The 22,514-nt window shown below is 33.4% G+C and overlaps 1 protein-coding gene and 1 pseudogene across 1 annotated transcript; one reads left to right on the forward strand and one right to left on the reverse strand.

Annotated features, from left to right (window-relative positions):
* Positions 1–1,024: 1,024 nt before the first annotated feature.
* Positions 1,025–1,903, reverse strand: LOC106297970. Its single transcript, XM_013734087.1, has 2 exons — positions 1,898–1,903; positions 1,025–1,656 (listed from the first exon to the last, which is right to left on the reverse strand). The coding sequence occupies exons 1-2, from the start codon at positions 1,901–1,903 to the stop codon at positions 1,270–1,272; spliced, it is 393 nt and encodes a 130-aa protein (XP_013589541.1). The 3' UTR covers positions 1,025–1,269.
* A 2,076-nt stretch (positions 1,904–3,979) lies between these two features.
* On the forward strand, positions 3,980–9,069 carry LOC106296643 (annotated as a pseudogene).
* Positions 9,070–22,514: the final 13,445 nt, after the last annotated feature.

The raw sequence follows: 22,514 nt of genomic DNA on the forward strand, positions 1-22,514 counted from the left end.
TAGTAGATTTCACAAATGTTTCCTAATTTCTTTCAAATATTTTGTATTGATTTCTATAGATTATTATTGATTATTAAGAACTTGCACAATATATTTTTTCAAAAAGTTTTTGCTTCTGAGGCACAAAAAAAGTTGTAGAAATTTTCAACAATGAATTTCGATGAGACACTATTATATTATCGTTTGGTGTGTTTACATATACAAATGCATTTTATGGTATTGGGTATTTGTGTTATGCATGGTTTGTTCTTAGTTATGTTGTGAAAATAATCATTTTTTATCTTCATACTACATGACATATTTTTAACAGTCTTGTTTTCATTGACATTTTTTTTGAGACACCACTAATACAAACGAAAAATTATGTTAGAACACACCAACTATGAAACTTACCGACAAAAAGATCTTCTGAAAATCACATGTCAAACAAGAAAAATATATCATAAAGTGTGGAAATGTTTTTATTAGTACACAGATTTCAGAAATCTTATGAGTAGATATATTATTTTCAAAGTCTAGCTTATGAGTTAAAATATAAAGAATTTAGTTCCCAATAACCATAGATTTGAATAGAATAGCAAAATCAATAAAAACTAAACTTTTTGAATAACAAAGGATTTGAATAGAATTTAAAAGTCTTAAAACTACAATGGATTTTGGAAAGACTTTTAAAATCCATAAACCAATAACCATGGGTTCTTAAAATTTTATAATTCATTAAAAATTCTTAAACCAATAACCCCCCTAAAGATTATACAATATCCAACATAATTACAATTCTTTTATACGTGTACAAAGGAAAATCAATCTAGAGTTATAATAGAATCAATCAAGAATGATAAGACAGAATTACAAAGGATATGATATTGATTACAAATTGCATATGTTATCAATTATAGGATTGATCGATATCTCAATACTTCCTAAAAGATCGCTAATATCGTCTAATAGAATTGCATTGTACGCTCCCTAATCAACCTTATGATCGTCTTGTTCTTCTTGACAACGCTTGTAAAGGCCATCATGAAAAAAACAAGAAAAACTTGCCGGAATATTATTGGGTCAATGAAAATAGTCAGATTAATGTACAAATAGAAAATCAAGGGTCAAGACTCGATGAAATGTGAATCTGAATAGAGACAATGACATTTTATTAATCTAGATTATGAAAACAAAAATTATCCAAGAAAAAGTAGATAAGTGAGTTGAGAACATTGTTATTACAGGAAAAAAGAAAACAAAAACCTAAGAGATTGGAAAGAGAAAGAGTCAACGAGAGGTCGTGGTGGGATTAGGTTGAAGCATGGAAGGAAGAACAAGTGGGGACAATAGAGGGATTGGATCTGTGCCGTTTTGACAGAGATCAGACGCAGACGCCGAAGGAGCTACGGCGGAAGGAGGAGGTCTTGGTGGTAATAAGAGAGGACAAGGAGCTCGTCTCTGAAGACGGCAGCTTAAAGATCGCCGGAATACACAGTCGTCGTTGTGAACACTCATCACAAAACCTGGAAATGTAACTCCTGTACCCCCTGTTTCCTCCTTTTTTTTTTTTTTTTTTTCTGAACTGGTGTTTTGGATTTGTAATGTTAGTGTTGGTGCTTGTTTTGTTTTATTCAGCTTCTTTGAAGGGTTTAGATATGATTTCAAAGAGGACGACTATTGGGAAATTAGAGGTTGCTTAACTTGAGGATTTTAATAGAGTAATTAACTGAACGGATAACAATAACAACTAAGAAAATGGCTTTAATAAAAGAAAAGAAGTTGGGTGAAAGTTTGGCTGTTGTGTGGTGCGTGTATTGACTCAATATGGCAGAAAAAAAACAATTTCATCTGGTCAATGGTCAATAAATTGGATAGGTACGAGAGATCTATCAACATCACCATTATGTTATGTTACCCGCATTTAACAACAATAAAAATTTCTATATATACCATATATCTGTACCCAAAATTATAACCAAAAAGCTGAACCCAAAACGTAAAAGAATATATGTAATACCAATTTGTTTTTCGAAATTCCCTAATAAATCTATTATCCAAAACTATACTTTGGGTATCCGATCGGATCTCGGATAAAATGAGAGACACGCTGGTCCATAAAATACCTAATAAGTAATTTGTGGTAGACCCAGACCCGTACTGAACTATACTTTGAGTCGGTACTTTTTTTTTTTTTTTGGATGTAGATATATTGCCCAAGAGTTAAAAAACATAAAAGTGTACATAAATTTTTTTAAATAAATTAATTCATTTTATTCTTCAATATAATACATAATAATGTACCACAATCTCATAACACTAATTCATATCAAACTTTCTTTATAATAACCGCGGGTCAAAATCTAGTTTTGTCTTTAAATATGTTAATTAACAGGACATATGGTCCAACCAATTGGACTAGGTTGAATCGTGACACCAAGTTATATCCGGTTCACTTCAAATCAATAGATCTTGGTTTTACCAAGCTTGGACTATGATGGGCATGGATTTGATCATTTGGGTTAGGCTCGGGCGTTCGGGTACCCGTTGGCGTTCGGATCAGGTTTTTTGGATTTCGATTCTTTTTTATAACACCTCATAGGTTCTATTCTAGTAAATTTGCAAATACGGAGTATGTTCGGATATAACACATTGGATTCAGATCGGTTTTGTATCACATCATAGAACCCATAAAGTAACCATATATTATTCGGATTCGGGTTATATCAGATATGTTCGGATATACCCGAAATAAAATCTAAAATTTAAAAGCAAAACATAAGAAATATATACTTATGTATATATAATTAAGTATTTAAAGTAGTTATTTAAATTTTAAATACTTATTGTTATATATCATATCAAAATAAATATGAAATTGAATATTTGAAGTATATATTCATGTTTCATATAATTATGTTGTATATTGGTTTGGACATTCGGAACGGTTTCTTCGAATATCTTTTCGGATTTTTTGGGTTTTTTGGTTTTTCGGGTTACCCGTTCGGGTTCGGTTAATAACACTTCGGGTTCAGATATGTTTTGTACCACCTTACAAGATCCATTCGGGTATTTTTTACATTTTGGACCGGGTACGAATCAGGTTTTTCGGTTCGAAATTTTATGCCTATGCCTAATTTGGGTCTTTGCAAACCCATAATACATATAAGCAAAAAGTATATCAGGTTTCAATCCTGGGACCTGTTGGTTACGGGCCCACCACACTTCCGCTGCGCCACTCTGATTTGAATTATATTTAGTAATATCACTTGGCCTGGGTGTTCGGGTACCCGTTGGCGTTCGGATCGAATTTTTCAGATTTCGGTTCTTTTTGATAATATCTCCTAGGTTCCATTCTAGTAAATTTGCTAGTACGGGTCGAGTTCGGATATAACACATCGGGTTCGGGTCGGTTTTGTATCACATCATAGAACCCATAAAGTAACCATATATCATTCGGATTCGGGTTATATCGGATCAGTTCAGATATACCTGAAATAAAATCTAAAATTTAAAAGCAAAACATAAGAAATATATACTTATTTATATATAATTAAGTATTGAAAGTAGTTATTTAAATTTTAAATACTTATTGTTAGATACCATATAAAAATAAATATGAAATTGAATATTTGAAGTATATATTCATGTTTCATATAATTTACATTGTATATTAGTTTGGACATTCGGACCGGTTTCTTCGGATATCTTTTCGGATTTTTTGGTTTTTTCGGGTTACGTGTTCGGGTTCGATTAATAACACTTCGGGTTCGGATATGTTTTGTACCACATTACGAGATCCATTCGGGTATTTTTTACATTTTGGACCGGGTACGGATCGGACTTTTCAGTTCGGGTTCGGTTCAGATTTCGGATTATGGATTTTATGCCCAGGCCTAAATAGCACTATTACAAATAACATTATTTCTAATTAATAACTCGTGCTAAAATGCCCACATTAATATTATAACCGGGTCGGGTTTAGAAAGATCGTGAGGCAGAAAGAAACCAAAGGTTTTACGAAGGGTTTATATCGGAGGCTGCTGCGCTTCACGGCGTCTTCTCTCCCCACCTCCAGAGATCTCTCTTCTCTTCTCTTCACCCAAGTCTCACTTTTAAACTCTGATTCCCTTACCTTTACTCCCCAATCTTCACGACCATCCGTGATTAGAAAATGTTGAGGAACATTTTAGGAAGAGCTACTTTGCGAAAGATCAAACCTTTCTCCGATTCCACCTCCGGCAACAAAATCCATAGCATCCTTTCGTCGATTCATCTCCTGGGTAGCGTTCAAAACCCATTTCACGAACTGGGAAGAGCACCCTCTGTTCCGTACAGAGGGTTCGCTACAGCTGCGCAAGCAATCAAAGAAGATTCCTCTTCTGGGCCCGAAGAAGTCAACGAATTGATGACGGAGACCGAGAAAGCGACACTTTTAGCGAAGAAGATAGTGGCGGGGATGGGAGCTCAGAGGTTCCACTCTTTGAAGCAGAGACAAGTGAAGCTCGAGACCGAGGAATGGGAGCGAGCGGCGAGAGAGTGTCGTGAGATTATAGAGGATATGTGCGAGCAGAAGCTTGCTCCGAATCTTCCTTACGTGAAGTCTCTGTTTCTCGGGTGGTTCGAGCCTCTGCGCGACGCTATTCAAGCTGACCTCGATGCGTTCAAAGTCAAGAGAGGGAAGATCCCTTATGCTCCTTATATGGAGCAGCTGCCTGCTGATATGATGGCTGTTATCACTATGCATAAGATGATGGCGCTCTTGATGACGAATGCTGAAGGTGTTGGTGTTGTTAGAGTGGTGAATGCTGCTACTAACGTTGGGGAAGCTATTGAGCAGGAGGTGTGGGCTTTCGATTCTGCTAATATGTTTTAAGTGTAGATTGGTTTAATGGTATGTGTGTCTTGTTACTTGGACCAGGCCAGGATCAACAGCTTTATGCAGAAAGATAAGAAGAAGAAAGCAACTTCCAATACAGTCAAGGATGCTGTGGATGCTTCAGGAGAGACTGAGAGTAAAGATGCCGTAAAGCTGAAGAAACAAATAAACACACTGTTGAAAAAACAAAAGGTGAGGCGAGTAAGTGGAATAGTGAAGGCACATGACTCGTTCAAGCCATGGGGTCAAGAGGCTCAAGTGAAGGTTGGGGCACGTTTGATTCAGCTCTTGTTGGAAACTGCTTATATACAACCTACAGCTGAACAGTTTGATGATGGTCCACCAGAGATCCGACCAGCTTTTAAGCAGTCTTCCAAAAATGTCACTTTAGAAAATACGTAAGAGTCTTTGTGATTCTGTTTTTACATCAATAATGTCTCTGTCTCGTACTGGCTGCTTATTTTCATTCTGTTGTATTCTTTGTCAGAAAATTAAGCAGGAGATATGGTTGCATCGAATGTGATCCTCTGATCCGAAAGGGCCTTGACAAATCAGTAAGCACAATTGTGAACTATGTTTAAGCAGGAGATATGGTTGCATCAAGGTGTATATTGGTTAGAGTCACAATCTTTCTAACTCTTCTTTTTTATTTTTGTAAATCAGGCAAGACATATGGTGATTCCCTACTTGCCAATGTTAATACCTCCTCGGAACTGGACAGGGTATGAGATGTTTGCTTCTTTTCTGGGCTGTGTAGCCGTCATGGTATATCCTGGAAAAATTATCTCATACAAGTAAGGTTTCTAAATTGCTATGTAACTTGACAGTATTTTGCAGGTATGATCAAGGGGCACATTTTTTCTTGCCTTCATACCTCATGAGAACAAATGGATCTAACAACAACGTATTGCAGTAAACAAAACTCCCAAGCCGCAACTGGATCCAGTATTCAAGGTTTGACTTCCTTTACCTTTATTACAGAGTTAATGTCGCTTGAGCTTAACTATTGGATGCTTAAAAGCAGAGTGATTCCCTTTGTTTTAACCAGGCGTTAGATACTCTTGGAAACACCAAATGGAGAATAAACAAAAAGGTGCTAAGCTTGGTGGACAGAATCTGGGCCAATGGAGGTCGTCTTGGTGGTCTGGTTGACCGTGATGACGTGAGATCTTGTTCACTCTTCTCTTAACAACTTCTTCAGAGAAGATAATAACCTTTGTTCCCACTTCTCATTCACAAACTTTGAGCCTTGTTTTGATTTTTTTCCTCACCTCTTTATAAACTCCAAAAGGTACCCATTCCAGAGGAGCCAGACAGTGAGGACCAGGAAGAAGTAAAGCAATGGAAATGGAAATTTAAGGAAGCAAATAAAGAGAACAGCGAGAGACATTCACAAAGGTGTGATGTAGAGCTCAAACTCGAGGTAAGAAAAGACTCCTTCATGTTGTTTCATTCCTTTTTGCTTCTCTGATCTATGAGAACATCATTGCGCAGGTGGCACGTAAAATGAAGGAAGAAGAAGGAGGTTTCTACTTCCCTCACAACGTTGACTTTCGTGGCCGAGCGTATCCCATGCATCCATATCTTAACCATCTCGGGTCTGATATCTGCCGTGGCATCCTTGAGTTTTGCGAGGGAAAGCCTCTTGGCGAATCAGGGTTGCGGTGGCTGAAGATACATATAGCGAACTTATACGCTGGTGGCGTTGATAAGTTCGCTAATGAGGATCGAGTTGCGTTTACCGAGAGTCACTTGGAAGATATATTTGACTCTTGTGATAGACCTCTTGAAGGAAAAAGATGGTGGCTTAATGCAGAGGATCCCTTTCAGTGTTTGGCTGCTTGCATGAACCTTTGAGAAGCCCTTTTCCTGAAGCAGCTATATCTCATATCCCCATCCACCAGGTACTCCTTGCTAAATTGTTATCTTTTGTAATTCATTTTTTAATCTGTGTGCAATCATTTTAGCATAACCATGCTTCAACATGAACAGTTTTCTTGACATGCCAGTAAAATTGAAACTATACAGGTTCCTTATTTGCTTTGAATGTACTGTCATTACACGTTTTAAGTAGAAAATCCTACTTTTCTGTATTAATTTTTGTTGCAAGGATGGCTCATGTAATGGTTTACAACACTATGCTGCTCTTGGGAGGGATAAGGTATGCCATGAGTATTACAGTAACTAATATATATATTTTTAGTTTCTAGACATATCCATTTCACTCATAGGGAAATGTTTTCTACGAAGGTTATCTGAGCCCTTCAATTTTTTAAATTGGTTCTCTTGATAGACTGGAGCAGCTGCTGTCAACCTCTTTACAGGTGAAAAGCCGGCTGATATTTATGCAGATATTGCTGCTAGGTACTATTTCTATCTCCTTATTCTACATAGACAGACAGACCTTTTTTATTTTGGTTTAAATTTTATAATTAGGGTTCTCAAGATCATGCAGCAAGATGCAGAGGAAGATCCTGAAACATTTCCCTATGCCAAGCTCATGCTTGACCAGGTTTTTGACATCTCTGGCTTGTTAAATTGGGTCACCTTCTAATAAACACCAAGTTTTCTTTATGACTTGCTTATGAACATACTATTGAAATTTCCCTAGGTTGACAGGAAGCTGGTGAAACAGACAGTCATGACAACAGTGTATGGTGTTACTTATAGTGGCGCACGTAACCAAATAAAGAAGAGGTTTAAAGAGCGTGGTGCCTTTGCTGACGATTCACAAAATTTTCATGCAGCTTGTTATGCAGCAAGAGTAAGGATATGCTTTGTGTGGTTATGCATTGTTGAACTGTGAATGATCTTTTTTTTTCTGGATTTTGGAACCCAAATGCTCACTCCTCTCAATTGGTTATGTTTCTAAGGTCACTACTAATGCACTGGAAGAGATGTTTGGAGCTGCTAGAGCCATCATGATCTGGTTTGGTGAATGTGCAAAGGTCAGTGCCTATATCCTTGTGTGAAAGAATTTTCACTTGACAATTGGTTTGAACAATGAGAACTGTTTTTCTATGGTGGACAGCTAATAGCTTCACAAAACAAAGCAGTTTGTTGGACGACTCCTCTTGGACTTCCAGTTGTACAACCCTATCGTCAGCCTGGAAGACACTTGGTTAAGACTACCCTTCAGGTGTTGACTATAAAACGAGATACTGAAAAGGTAAACCAAACCAAGTTTCATTCGCTATAACTCTTCTCCACATTTGTCTCAACTTTGTGCACCATACACTGTACTCTTGGTTTAGGTCAAGGCAAGGAAGCAGATGACAGCTTTCGCACCAAATTTTGTACATTCCCTTGATGCGTCTCACATGATGATGACAGCAGTCGCCTGCAACAAGGCGGGTTTGAGTTTTGCAGGTCAGCTCTATATGATACGGATTTGTTTTCATTCTATCTTGTTTAACCATAATACGGATTTCAAATTTGTAGGTGTGCATGACTCATTCTGGACGCGTGCAAGCGATGTTGATGTAATGAACAGAATACTTAGAGAGAAGTTTGTTGAGCTCTACGACAAGCCAGTCTTAGAAAATGTAGAAAGAATCCTCCTTATTTATCAAATAGTTTCTTCACTTTTTTATAACTGAACTCGTGATTGATGGTTTTTATCTGTTGTGTATTGGTAGCTGTTGGAGAGTTTCCAGAAGTCCTTCCCAAGCCTAAGGTTTCCACCACTGCCAGAACGAGGCGACTTTGATCTAAGAGAGGTCATACGGTCGCCATACTTCTTCAACTAATTCAGTTTACTTACATAACAGAAGCTCCAGTGCTCCATCTAGCATTTAGGGCAGAGTAAGCTTGCCTCTTCGTGCCAATAATTTGATCAAAGGGAAAAGATTATTTGTAATCAGCAATGAGGAATGTTGATGGTTAACCTCAACTCAGAGGTGGGCTTAGGGCTACTTGTAAATAACAAAACAGGAAGAGTGTTTCACACCTTGGCATCATGGAAGGCGTTGGATTGGACTATCGAACCAGTGGCACTCCTGAGAGGTGGTGGTCTTAGTAGACTCGAAACCTAATGTGTCACGACCCAAAACAACTTAATAATACAGAACAATTTGTTTTATTAAGCAATGAATTTCTTTAGGTTCAGATGTACTTTTATTATTCGCAAACTCGTTGTACATGCCAAATATTTTCTGCTCAAACGCTCTTAACAAATAATTGCATAACTGAAAAATTGTTTGTAGCGGTGCACAAAAAAAGAAGAAGAAGAAAAATTGTTTGAAGTAAAAAGAAACAAATATCAGTTATATAAAAAATGACAAAACATATACATTTATGTTGTGAATTATTTTATTTTTAAATTGTAATTCAAAGAGGTTTTGGATGATTAACTAATAACTAAATTTCATGATAAATATGTATGGTTGTTTATTTTGGAAGCTTTAATATTAAAAAAAAAAAACTACAAAACATCGTTTTATTTGATCTTAACAGAGTCATATGGTCAAATAGATAATTTTTGTATATGCAACAATTCTATTTTATCTATAGTAGAAAATAAGCACAATATTGATATTTAACAGTAGAACGCTTGTACATTGTATATTGCGTAAACCATATTTAAAAGCACATCTTATACGATATATCGTGCAGATAGTCTGATATGAGTGCTTTTGTGGCCAATGCAAATAAGAATAAATACAACAATAAATATGAGAAATTATCAAATATAATTGGTACATGAATTTGTTTACTTGAAAACTCAATTGTAATTGTATTTTTGGAGAATGAAAACAACCTACAACAATAAATCAATAATGTGGAAGACATACACAAAATATTTATTTTAACTAAAGGAAAAATGTCTTTCAGTCTCAACTAAGAAAAAATATGAACATTAAACTTTTTAATAGTTTGCTTGCTTACGTGGATCGAAGAACTTTTGAATCTTCAATTTGACCATCTCCCAACTGAGTTATCCCGCTACATGTTTAGTATGTTATAAATTAGGGCTGGGCAAATAAACCGAACCCGAAAATCCGAACGGAACCTGATCCGATAAAAATGAATCCGAACCGATCCGAACCCGACATAAATACCGAATGGATCTTGTTTTATGGTATTTCGGGTTATGGGTATTATCCGAACCGAACCCGAACCTAAATGGATATCCGATAGAAACATTCAAAATCCCAAAAATAATTTGTACCAAACATGATCTCAATTCTTAATATATATTCAAAATACACTAAAATATTTATTGAACATCTAAAATAATTATCTATTAAACGAAGGTTGATGGTTGAAAGTTGCAGTTGAATCTTGAAGTTTTTAGATTTTGGTTTTGTTTTCTTTGAATAATTTTATTTATTTTATGAGAACTTTGTTTTCGTTTTATACCTTCATTATTTGATTTTCTTTATATCAATAACTATCTTTAACTTTGAATTTGGTTGATCATATGTTTGATGTCATTTCTTATTTTTGAATCGATTTTGCTTATGATTTGGTTACAAAATAGGTACAAATCAAGTATTTTAAAATCGAAAAACCGATTTTACTTATGTTTTGGTTATAAAGTAGGTACAAATTAGGTATTTTTAAACCGAAGAACCGATTGGGACCCGAGCTCGAAAATACATCGGGTTGTACTGGTTCTTTGAAGATTTACTAACCCCGAACCGAACCCGATAGAACCCGAACCAATCCCGAACCGAACTTTCATATAATCTGAATGGGGCTGATTTTGATAAACCCGAAAAACCGAGATCCGATTGGACAAAACCGAAACCCGATTGGGACCACGAATGCCCATGCCTATTATAAATGAATGAAATCTTGGCTGAAGAAAGATTAATAATTATAATCTATTCAATATTCTCACCATCAATGTTGCCTTATTTTTTTTTGCATTTTAAGTAAAAAAATAATGCAAAAAGATATTGATCGAACACGTGACCTTGAGATCTTCAGTCTGACGCTCTCCCAACTGAGCTATCCCCGCTATATGTCCAATAAATTAGATTAATGATTATGATGATATTTAGACGTACTAATTTTGGCCGAAGAAAGATTACTAGCTCTTCAATATTCTCACATGTTGCCTTGTGCTTCTTTACATTTTTTTGATTAGTCAACTTAAACGATAAAATATGTCAAAATGTTGTGAGCATAGATTGAACACATGACCACACTCACTTTAAATATTGAGTTCAGTATGATGCTCTCCCAGCTGAGTTATCTCCGCAACATGACCAACAACATATTTGTTCAATAAATCAGATTATGTATCTTTGGGTTCACAAGATCACCTCGAGTAAATTATTAAAGATCTAAGAACATATTATTGAATTTCAGATTTTGATTTTTTTTTCATGAATGCAGATTGATTTCAACAAATGCCTAATTTTCATGTGTCCTACTAAAAGAATTCCACAGTGCTCATATTCTTGCGGATTTTGATTCTTCCCCGGTGTGAAGTAGAGACTATCTCTATAAAGAAAACGTGAAACAATTTTGTATTTTGTATTTTCAGTATTTTAGAAACCTTTCGGTTTGATATGTAATGAAGAAGTAGAACACAAAAAGTAAAGCTCAAAAATAGTATTATGGGATAACGAAAGCCGACCATGATGTTATTCAGGCCATGTTAGTATGTTAGTAGTATTTAAAATAAGTTGAATTGTACAAGCAACTTTAAGTGACTGTTTACTATGTGTTGTCATTGACTAATTAGAGTACGAAAAACCTGCAATCATCAGGCTGTGCAGAGTGAAAACACTGAGGCTATAAGAGCCTCCGTCAAATCTCTTGTTCATATTTCATTGTATCACGCCAACAAGAAAATATGGGTAGAAGTAGGCATCATCAAGATCATGGTCGAAGAGATGTTCACCAATTAAGCGCATGTTCAGTGATATGATAAACTCCAGGAACGAAGATGCTACAATACTTGCAAACATATTGGAATGTTGGGTGGAACTTGAGACCTTCGAGATGAATACACATGTCTTACGTTAGGCTCGGATTACTTTGTATACATCATCCAAATGCTCAAGAACACAAGCCCATATGATCTCAACATTGATTTGTTCAGGATTCTTATCTCCTTATCCAAATCACCCAGAGCAGTGGCAACTATTATCTTAGCGATCAAAGAAACCGATGCAAGCTTTGCTATAATAGAACTCAACAAAATCGACATGAGGAATTGGGGGTTGAAGTATTAAAGCTTCTCTTTAAAACTAGAGATCATCCAGAGAATCTTTTCTTGTGCCCAGTACAAGCAAATCAGATAACAAAGAAGCATGCTTTGTTCAGCCAAGTTACTTGCTAAACTGGCTCACCAAAATCTGACTCTTTACTTACCACTTGTCAACGAGCAGGTATGCAAACTGATTCTGTGGAAGGTCTCGTTGAAAACTTAGTGAGATTCACAAATTCTCTGTATGAAATCCAAATGATGTACCTAGCCAGAACCCACAGTTTTCTTGGTTGAAGCAAACAATCACAAAGAATTAGCATGTTTGCATGGCGATAAAATGGAGATAGTGGAGTCAGCATTATCTGCTATATGCACACTATTAGATGACAAGGTTTATGTGGACTTGCTTGATCACTTGACTCGTCATCTGCTGAAAATTTGAGACACCAATGATATCTCCACTTTTTCCACAGTGACGTTATGTATACTAGAGACAAAATCTCCCACATGGGAAGTTGGAAAAGATCATAAGTAGTATATAAGATAGATATGTTAATCTATTTACCACCAATTAGTTTTAGGTTTGGAAGTTCCTCTAGCTTAACATAGTATCAGAGGCCGATCCATATAGTCTAACCCGATCCACATTGATATGGCCCAAAGTTGACCCATCACAGGTTGGAAGGGATTCTAGCTTTTTCATGAAACTAGGAGCCTCCTTCTAAGCTAGATATGTTAGCACACACACTGATCTCTTGTCCCAGAATATACTGATATGGTTCAGTTCCACTTCTCTGCATTTCATGGAACATTTTAACAGCTTCTTAAGCACGACCGACCTGGCCATTACTCACAACCGTTGCTGTCCAAGACACAACCTTCTTACACTTGCAAAACATGTCAAGGAGAGAACTGCGCATCCCTACGTTATGTTAACCTGAAAATTGGACCTTATACACAAGCATGAAATGTTGTTATCTAACTTATCTAGTTAGTAGTAGTTTCGTATTCGTTAATAGTATCATCATTATAATATAGTACACATAGTAAATTAAAAAGGAAAAAAAAAACAGGAATTTAAATCTCTATCTTACAGTAAGAAAATCTCATTGCTCAACCTTCAATGTTTGAAGATGGAAGAGTTGCCGCTGTAACAATAACAAAAACAGACAAAGTTATAGCAAATCAATTCTCTTATTGGTGAAAAGAAAGTAAAGAGGTTTCAGTTTTGTTTTTCACTTGTCGCTGCTGCTTGGGGTCAGAACTCAGATGGAACATCACCAGCTCCACTGTTAATAAGTATTACATTTTGCAGATCACCTTCCTATCCATTTGTTTCCTATTTTTACAAATAAGAGGCACCAAACAGAATCAGATTATGAGCTTTGGTTAGTTCATTCTCCAGATTCCAGACCCGTTATGCCATACCTGTTGCTTGTATCCACCATTTATGAGAGACAGTGGAGCCTTCCAATGCTTAAAAGTGTATGTTACATGAATCCATGTGGTGGAGGAGGATAAACCATTGACATGGTGCTGCAGACGAAGAACCTGTACGTAGTTGAAGTGCCTGATAAAAAAAATCTTATGATGACTATCAATGATTAGTAGAATGTAGATATAGACACTTCCAGATATCTCTTAGAGCATGATTATTGGAGGGTTCTGAGGGTAGAGTTCTTAACGGAATATAAGAACCCGTCTCTTAACTTTTAACTAAAAAAGCTAAGAATCAGCTCTTAAATAAGAGTTTTAAGAACCGGTTCTTAACTTTTTTAGTTAAAAGTTAAGAGACAGGTTCTTAGAGCAGGATTATCGGGGAGGGGGAAGGGGTTTTTAGTGTGGGTTTTAGGTTGGGGGGGCCACAAAAAGGGGAAAAAACGGTCACAAGAAAGCCGAAATAAGGATCGATGTTAGGTGGGTTTTTGGACTGTTTGCGGGCCCCACTGACACGTGGCGGCCCGCAATTGGTTGGTCTTTAATTTTTTTTTTTTTACTCAGACCAAAAAAATAAAAATAAAAAAAATAAAAAAATAAAAAACCCCATGTGGGGTTTCAGCGTTAATGATGACCTTATATTCCGCTAAGAACCCCACCCTAAGAACCCTCCAATAATCATGCTCTTACATCTTGTGCGAGAAGACATATACTAAATTAGATTTTGTGTTACATTTACTGATATTACTGGACATAATATAATTAAAATAATTAAAATTTTAGAATATATTGTATATCTTAATATTTATGAAATATTTCATTTTTTAATTTTATAGAAACACACGGCTATATTAAATTCGTAGATAATGTAGCATTTTATATGTAATTATTATTAAATATTATCACATTATTCTTAGTTTTTTTAATATATGAAAATAATAAATTAAATTTTATGTTAGATTTATAGATATTATTATTTTAATATAGTGGATATTATATAATAAAATCATTCTAATTTATAATACACTGCAGATCTTAATATTTAATGTTGAATTATTTTATTTATTTTTTTTTAAATTAGAGAAATACACTTATGTAAAAAAATTCACTAGTAACTAAAAATGTATTAAAATTTAAACACTTAAAAATTATGTGTTTTACCCGCACATGCGGGCATAATTATCTCACGGCTATTTATTAATACATATCCTAAGTATTAGTTCAAAGATCATCATAATAAATTATTATTTATGTTCTCAAAAAATTTAAATTGAAAATTAAATTATTTATATATGAAAAAGTGGTTTTAGAAAATCTATTTTACACTATATTCAGTATGTTTTATTTTTGTTTTTTTTATTCGTCAGTTATTAAGATTTTCAATTTCATATTTGTTTTAGGAAAGACAATCCGACATTTTGTAAACTATGGCATTAAATTTCATTAATATTCATCAGAAAACACAGACAACATGAAATTACCTATATTTCATCTTGAAGAATGAAAAAAAGGATTCTAGTGGCAAAACAAAAAAATCTCAGAATAACAAAATGTTTGCCCATTTCTACTTATAGTAAATCTAAATTATTAAAAATAATTATTTAAATATTTTAAAGAATTTTAGTAATATCTTAAAGTTGAATTTGTTTACTGATTTGAGATGTATAAAAATACATATATCTAGGATATTTTAAACATATAAATAATATTTATGAAATCGATAATCAACAATGTTTCACAAGGTGAATTCTATTGATTTTGATAATTAATAATAGTAAAAAATAAAGGAAAATTGAAGGATGACTAATTTTTAACTGTTATAATTGAAATAATATTTTTTAAGATAACAACACAATATATATAGAGATTACCTTTATAAGCTAAACTACATTTTTATATGTTGGCCAAATTTTGTGATATTAATTTATAATTGAATATCAAATGAATATTTCTATAACTACTAACTAAAATTACTGAGAACATGATAAATAAGTTAGATTATCTAAAATCATGGAGACATGAAAAATCAGTAAGTTCATTTGTTATTTGCTAATGTATATCCAGGACTGTGTATATCATAAATTTGCGAGTTTGTCATTTTGTTAAATACAATATAGTCTCTTATTATTCACCAAATTAACCTTAGAATCAACTGAACAATTTATTATTCAGGTTTCAAATAAAGAATACAATATTTTAAAAAAAAAATTGGGTGCAAGCCACGCTAAAAAATGGAAGCAAAATAATAAGTTAGAAATATAGCACAATCGGTGAACATCGAGAAGTAAGTGACCCCACGGGACTCATCCCACCAAACCTCTCCCAAATATCAAGGCTCTTAAACCCTAGATTGGCATAAGAAAATGCATGCGTCACCTCTTCTTTACAAAGGCTAAATAAACCCTAGACACAAGGTTCCATCCAATTCAAACACATGTATAAATGCATGCGTCTTCATCGTTTTCTTTACAAAGGATAATAACCCTGTTCTTTTGATAGACGCTGCGTCTAGGGTCAACGTCTCCAATTAACCCTGTAATTTTGTTGCTTTAAAAGTATGATGGCAAAGAACCACTGAATCCGGTGTTAATTAAACGAGACGCGGCGTCAGATTTCCGATGATATTTGACCGCTTGAAATTCTAGCGTCAATTAAACGAGACCGCGGCGACTCCTTTTGCTGTTACGGCGACATTTTTTTCTCGTCATCTCTGTCTACGTTTCTTTCACAAAGTAGTTGATGCGAATATTTGGTGATGCTGACGCTAGATACTGCGTTTATCAAAAGAACATGACTAATATAAACACTAGCTTGGCACAAGATTCCATCCAACACAAACACATACATAACAAACGACATATTAATGGACTTTCGATAAATAATTTAAACTTATAATAATTTTAAATGAATTTTTGATGCCCTAAAATAAAACGATTTCCGTAGAAATTTTGCAAAAAATATTGACAGAACTTCCACAAATTTAATAAAATAAACAAAATGAACATTATTCTGTGTTAGAAATTTATATAAATTGTCAGAAAAGGAGCTAAAGCAGTAAAAACGTTCCCTCGGAAATAGCTATCCTTTCTGGTAGTACCGAGAGATATATGAATTCTAGATCTTTGTAAAGTGAGAAAATCGATTTTTGGTGTTAGTAACTACTCCCTCTTTGTTTCAAAAATATATATGTTTTAGAACTTTTACAGATATTAAAAATATATATAAAATTTTGATTACCAATACATTATTTTGTATCTAATTATTTTTCATAACTTTAAACCAATAGAATTTCAATAATCATAATTATGTTTTTTTGTATGCAACATTTCATTTCATTAATTTAAACTTCAAACATACAATAGCTAGAGGGAATTATCCCTCATCTTTGAAATTTAAAACCATAGGAAGTTAAAGCAGGTAAATTCTCCAAAGAGATTGACAGCAAAAATGAGACAACGCTCAAATGCGGCGATAGGAGATTCACGGTAAAACCGGATTCATAAACCATAGTCACCATATGTTGTATATGTTGTGACATTGAAAACAAACCCTTACCTCCAGAACACATCACTAAGACAAGTCTGGTTGCATCTTCTGGTCCCATACAAATCACTAAACAAGATAGCAAAACGGTGAAGGAGTTGAAAAGATTTTCCGATATTTCAATCGGGATATAAGACGATCTCTTACAAAGAGAGATGTTTGTAGAATGATTCTATCCTTTTAGAAGGAGGAGGTGGACGAGAATCTCTCTCGGCCCTGTCAAGAGGAAGGTTGATGAAACTTAACCATAAAGGACAGTTTCAGCGGGATGTTTGTTTCGAGCTTTAGGAGTTTCAAATTTGGAGATGAAACTGAGCACTGAATTGAGGTTGAGGTAGCTAACTGTGGTCTATGCATACACTGTGGGAGAGTAGGCCAGAAGCTGTTGGTGGAGAAACTGCGACTGTCTTGTGAGGACTTCAAAAGATGTTCCGTAAAGCATTGAACAAGTACAGTCAAACGTGTAGGGAACGGGTTCTGCCATTCAACAAAAAGAGACTTCACCTCTGGAGAGAGTGACCAACATATGTATAGCAGCTACAGCACTCGAGCTTGACAAAACCAGAGATATAGCCACCGAATATAATGCCACGCTCACACCAAAACATAGCTGAGATGATTTTTTCCTGAGATAACTCAGACATTAAAACACTTGACTCCTTCACACGGACGAACAGAGAGGTGGACTTGACTTCAGATTCCAAGGGAACAAGCATTGATTCCAAAAAAAACATGTGGACTCCAGCATTACCGTGTTGGATCTATGGAGATTTTTCAGAACCAAAGCTGAGCCCTTAGTCGTTGTTCTCTAACAAGCTTTTAAGGGGTGAGCAGTCGTCGGAAGGAGCAGCTACGAGTGGTGTTCGTGGTGAACAGAGATTAGTTACTGGGTCTTCGAAGAGGAGATTCCTCGCCGGAATAGTTTGATAGTAGTGTTCAGAGCCGTTGAGAATTATAGTTCTGACGAGAATTGGACAAGGAGGACTGGTGCAAGAGCCACACTCCCACCAGAACCTGACAGGATAGATCTTCCCTGAAGGGAGAAAGTTCATCATCCTAAGATGAGGAGAGTAACGTACGTCGCAGCATCTGAGAAGATTTAACTAGAGGAAGAGAATTGAAGGTCAGAAGAGTCAGATCTGGAACTTGTGCCGTCATAAGAGATGAGAAAGAGCTAAACAAGAGCCAAAGGATATAAGTACGTACGGCACCGACAACTTCTATTGAAACTCGCGACGACGAAAGAGGAGAAAAATCCCAGCCCCACAAGAAACTCATGGAGAAGAAAGATAAAAAGAAGAAAAATAGAAACGGTGAGATGGGAAGCGGTGAGAAGTCGGCGACGCCGGCGAGCTACGGAGCTGCCGGCGTCGGAATCCATAGATGAACGAGCTGCTTTGGTAACCATGCATGGGAGCGTTTACTTATTGTTTACTCCTTGTTTTTTTTTTTAAAAAGGGCTTTCATGCACCAATAGTTACTCTTCATAATTATGTTTTTTAAAATTACAATTTACCATATAACTAAGGGAAATTCTCTCAAAATAGCTCTTTTTAAGTTTTTGGCACAAAAATAGTCTTTAAAAAAATGACCAAAATAGCTCATTTTTATTTTGAAGATTTTAATATTTATTTTTTAAAATTTGAAACCCTATCCCCAAAACTCTACTCCTTAACTCTATACCCTAAGTCTAGATTATTTAACTCTATGATAAAAATACATAGTCATTTTTAACCTTTAATAAAACTTATTTTGTTCATTTTTTTCATTGAGTGCTATTTTTGTGACAAAAACTAAAAAATGACTATCCTAGATAATTTCTCTATAATTAATACATTGAAATAAAAAAAAATGTAATTTGAAACATTTTGTTTTAAAACATAGATAATTTCTGAACGGAAAGAGTATAAAACAAACAAATAATTATAAGTTTGAAGAGAAATAGCTTTTCCAAAGGGTTTGAGGCGAATTAGAAGTTAGATATAGGGCCTAATTGGTAAAGACTGTAGCTTTAATTTTTTTTTGCTGTAGAATTAAAGCTGTAATTTTTTAGTTATAGATCTAAATTTTATTTCTGTAGAATTTTGGGATGTACGATTTAAGCTGTAGTTTTTTATAAAGCATGATTAGTATAGATTAGTTGTAGATTAATATTATATACATATATTAAACAAATATGAAATAAAAAATTATAATTATTTTTAATTTTGCTGAATAAATAAAAAATAATAATTCTAAAACTTCCATAACGTAGATTAAACATTTTAACAATTTTTAATAAATAAAACATAAGTTTTTGCATAACAGAAAATCAATAATATGTATACGAATGTTTTGAATTTTAACCATCTCTCTAATTTTTTTTTGTTGGTTTCTGTTGGCAAAAGGACAATTTGAAAACCATAAAACTAGGCTTCAGGTATTTGGCTTTGTAAATCACTTCTACAGACGTTTCTTTCCTAAGCTGATGTGAACAGACTTTTGTTAAATAAAGTTTGATTGCTTTATAAATACAGCAGTAGATTAAATTAGTTTTGTAGAAAACACTCACAGCAACAACCATTCACCCTCCTAATTAACCGAAATTCAAAATTTGTGAGAAACTCGCCAGGATATTTGAGGAAGTCCAAAAACTTTTCTATCAAAAAGATTAGACTTAGGGAATATATTCAATCTTAAAATTGAGATGATTTGATTTTAATGAGTTTTTAGATTATTTTATATGAATTGAAAAATTTAATATGTTTTTTTGTTAAACCATTTTAGAATGTCATCTAAAAGGATAATATAATCAGAGAAAGTATGGAATATTACTTTGGAAGGTTATGATGGACTAATGGAAGCAAGAAATACAAGAGCGAGTTAGTCCCCACTACACTCGGAGATAGATGCTTTCTTACGGGCAATAGAATGTATGAGGAATCTTAGACAATTCTGGGTTACTTTTGCAATGGATTGTGCTTAATTGGTGAAGATGGTTTCAGAACCAGAGTAGTGGCCAACTTTTGCAAGCTATTTGGAAGACATAACATTTTTGAAGAGAAGTTTCAACAGCTCAGAGATCATTCATATATCACGGACACATAACTCAAAGGCGGACAGTATCGCACGCAGTGCAAGGAAACAATTATCGTTTGTCGTTTATAGATGCAGAGCTACCGGTGTGGTTTGCAGAATCTACATGAGTCTGATTATGTTGCTGAAAAAAAAACTAAGAAACTCCATCCAAAAAGTATAAAATAATTTGAAAACTTTAAATCCACATCTTATAATATATTTAATAACAATTGATTTCATAATATTTTACGAACCGTCAAATTTAATAAGTAGATTTTAAATGTTTAAGATATTCATATTTGAATAATAATGAATTTATCATTTTAATACAAATCATTTCAAACTTTTAGTTGAATACACCTTCTAAATTTCTATAGCTATTGTGTTAACTTTTAGTTGAACACACCTTCTAAATTTCTATAGCTACTGCGTTGATGAAATTTTATTAGTAAAATGGTTAGCGAAAAATCATTAAAATCCTTCAAAAATTGACTTGAGAAATCTATCATAGTTGTTACAACAAATTTTCAGTGGCTTAAGATTTAGATTTAGATTTCCGATGGTTATCAGACATTTTATCTCTCAACGAATCTTTGGGGATAATTATTTGAATAATTTTAACAAATTTAATCAAATCTGTATAAATTTATTATTTAGAAATATATTTTGAAATTTTTCTACAAAACTAAAAATTGTTCTAGGTTAATAAATACATCAATCAAATTAATAAAACAAGACGCTAATTCGATTATATATTATTTTTAATGCCCATTTGTTATTTTCTACTCCTCCTGTTTCAAAAATATATATGTTTTATATTTTTCACACATATTAAAAAAATAAATAAAATTTTGATTACCAATCCATTATTTTTTATAACTGACTATTTACTATAACTTTTAACCTCTAGAATTTCAGTAAATCCAATTATGTTTTTTAAAATTAATAATTTACTATTAATTAATGCATTAAAAATAAAAAATTGTTTTTTGAAACAATTTTTTATAAAACATGAATATTTTCAAAATGGAGGAAATATTATTATATATCATCAATTTGCAATTTCCAAATAAAATGTAGACCATCGTTGTTCACCATATTAACTCTAGAAATGATAACTGAACATTTCACATCCCCTATATATTATTTGAGAAGCATTACAACTTCTTTTTATAGCCACATGTCATTAATAGGATGATTCTTAGAATCATTAGAGAAATATGTTGGTCCATCTAATTATATAATAAGCTTTTTATTAAACTAACAATAAATTCATCATTAATGTATTTTATTATTTCTTTAAATAAAATTTACGGAATTGCCTAATGTGGCTAAAGTATATATGACAATTAATGATTTTGAATAATAAAGATTTGATAAAAAAATAGTGTATCTTCTATCATATTTGTTTAATTTTAAACTATTAAATAAATTAAACAACCAAAATAACCATATAATAAAAATTTAGATTTTTATGTATATGTTATATTTTGAATTTTTACAAACGGCTATAAATTACTACAACTGTTAAGAGTCTCACATTCAAATTTTATGATCCATGGTTTAAAAATTTTGCTATGACAAATTACAAATGATTACAAAAATTATATAAGTAAAAATTCTAATTTAATTAATTATTAAGATTAATATATATATCGTTTTAAATTAAACTATAAACCATATAAAATACAATATTTTAGTTTCAAAATTTACTTTGAACAATTTTTTTGATAAAAGTTTTGAACGATCATTGACAACTTATTTTTTTAAATTATAAATTAGTAAAACTATTAATCCCACAATGAAAATTTTGTTATCAGTAATTTAGATTTTTTTCTATAAAAGATATAAATGATCGAAAAAACTATATGAGTAGAAATCATTATTTAATAGACATTAATATTAAAAGAATACTAAAATATATTATCTATGTTAGTATCATTTAAATTTAATTACATATCCTATCAAATATAAAAAAAATATTTTTTGGATTAATAAAATTAATTTATATGTTCGCACCAATTTAATTATATATTTAATAGTTACTGAACTTTAATAATTTAATATATATTAATTATTTCATAATATGTAAAAATATTTAATACATAAAATAATTTATATATATAATGTTGATTCCGCGCAAGTCGCGGATCTTAACCTAGTTAATCAGATAAAGAAGGCAACATTTTTTTCTGATAAAATCGGCTATTGAAGAGCATGCTAAAATTAAAGTGAAAACAAAACGAGAAGTTAGAAATATAAGCATTATCGGTGAACATCTAGCTAAAGTACGTGAAGCCACCACGGGAGTCATCCCACCAAACGTCTCCAAAATATCAAGGCTCTAAATCCTAAATTGGCACAAGAAAATGCATGCGTCACCTCTTCTTTACAAAGGCTATATAACCCTAGATTTTCCCAAGGTTCCATCCAACACAAACACATACACTAACC

The sequence above is a fragment of the Brassica oleracea genome, chromosome C6 (assembly GCF_000695525.1).
Source record: "Brassica oleracea var. oleracea cultivar TO1000 chromosome C6, BOL, whole genome shotgun sequence".
In the NCBI taxonomy this organism is placed as follows: Eukaryota; Viridiplantae; Streptophyta; class Magnoliopsida; order Brassicales; family Brassicaceae; genus Brassica; species Brassica oleracea.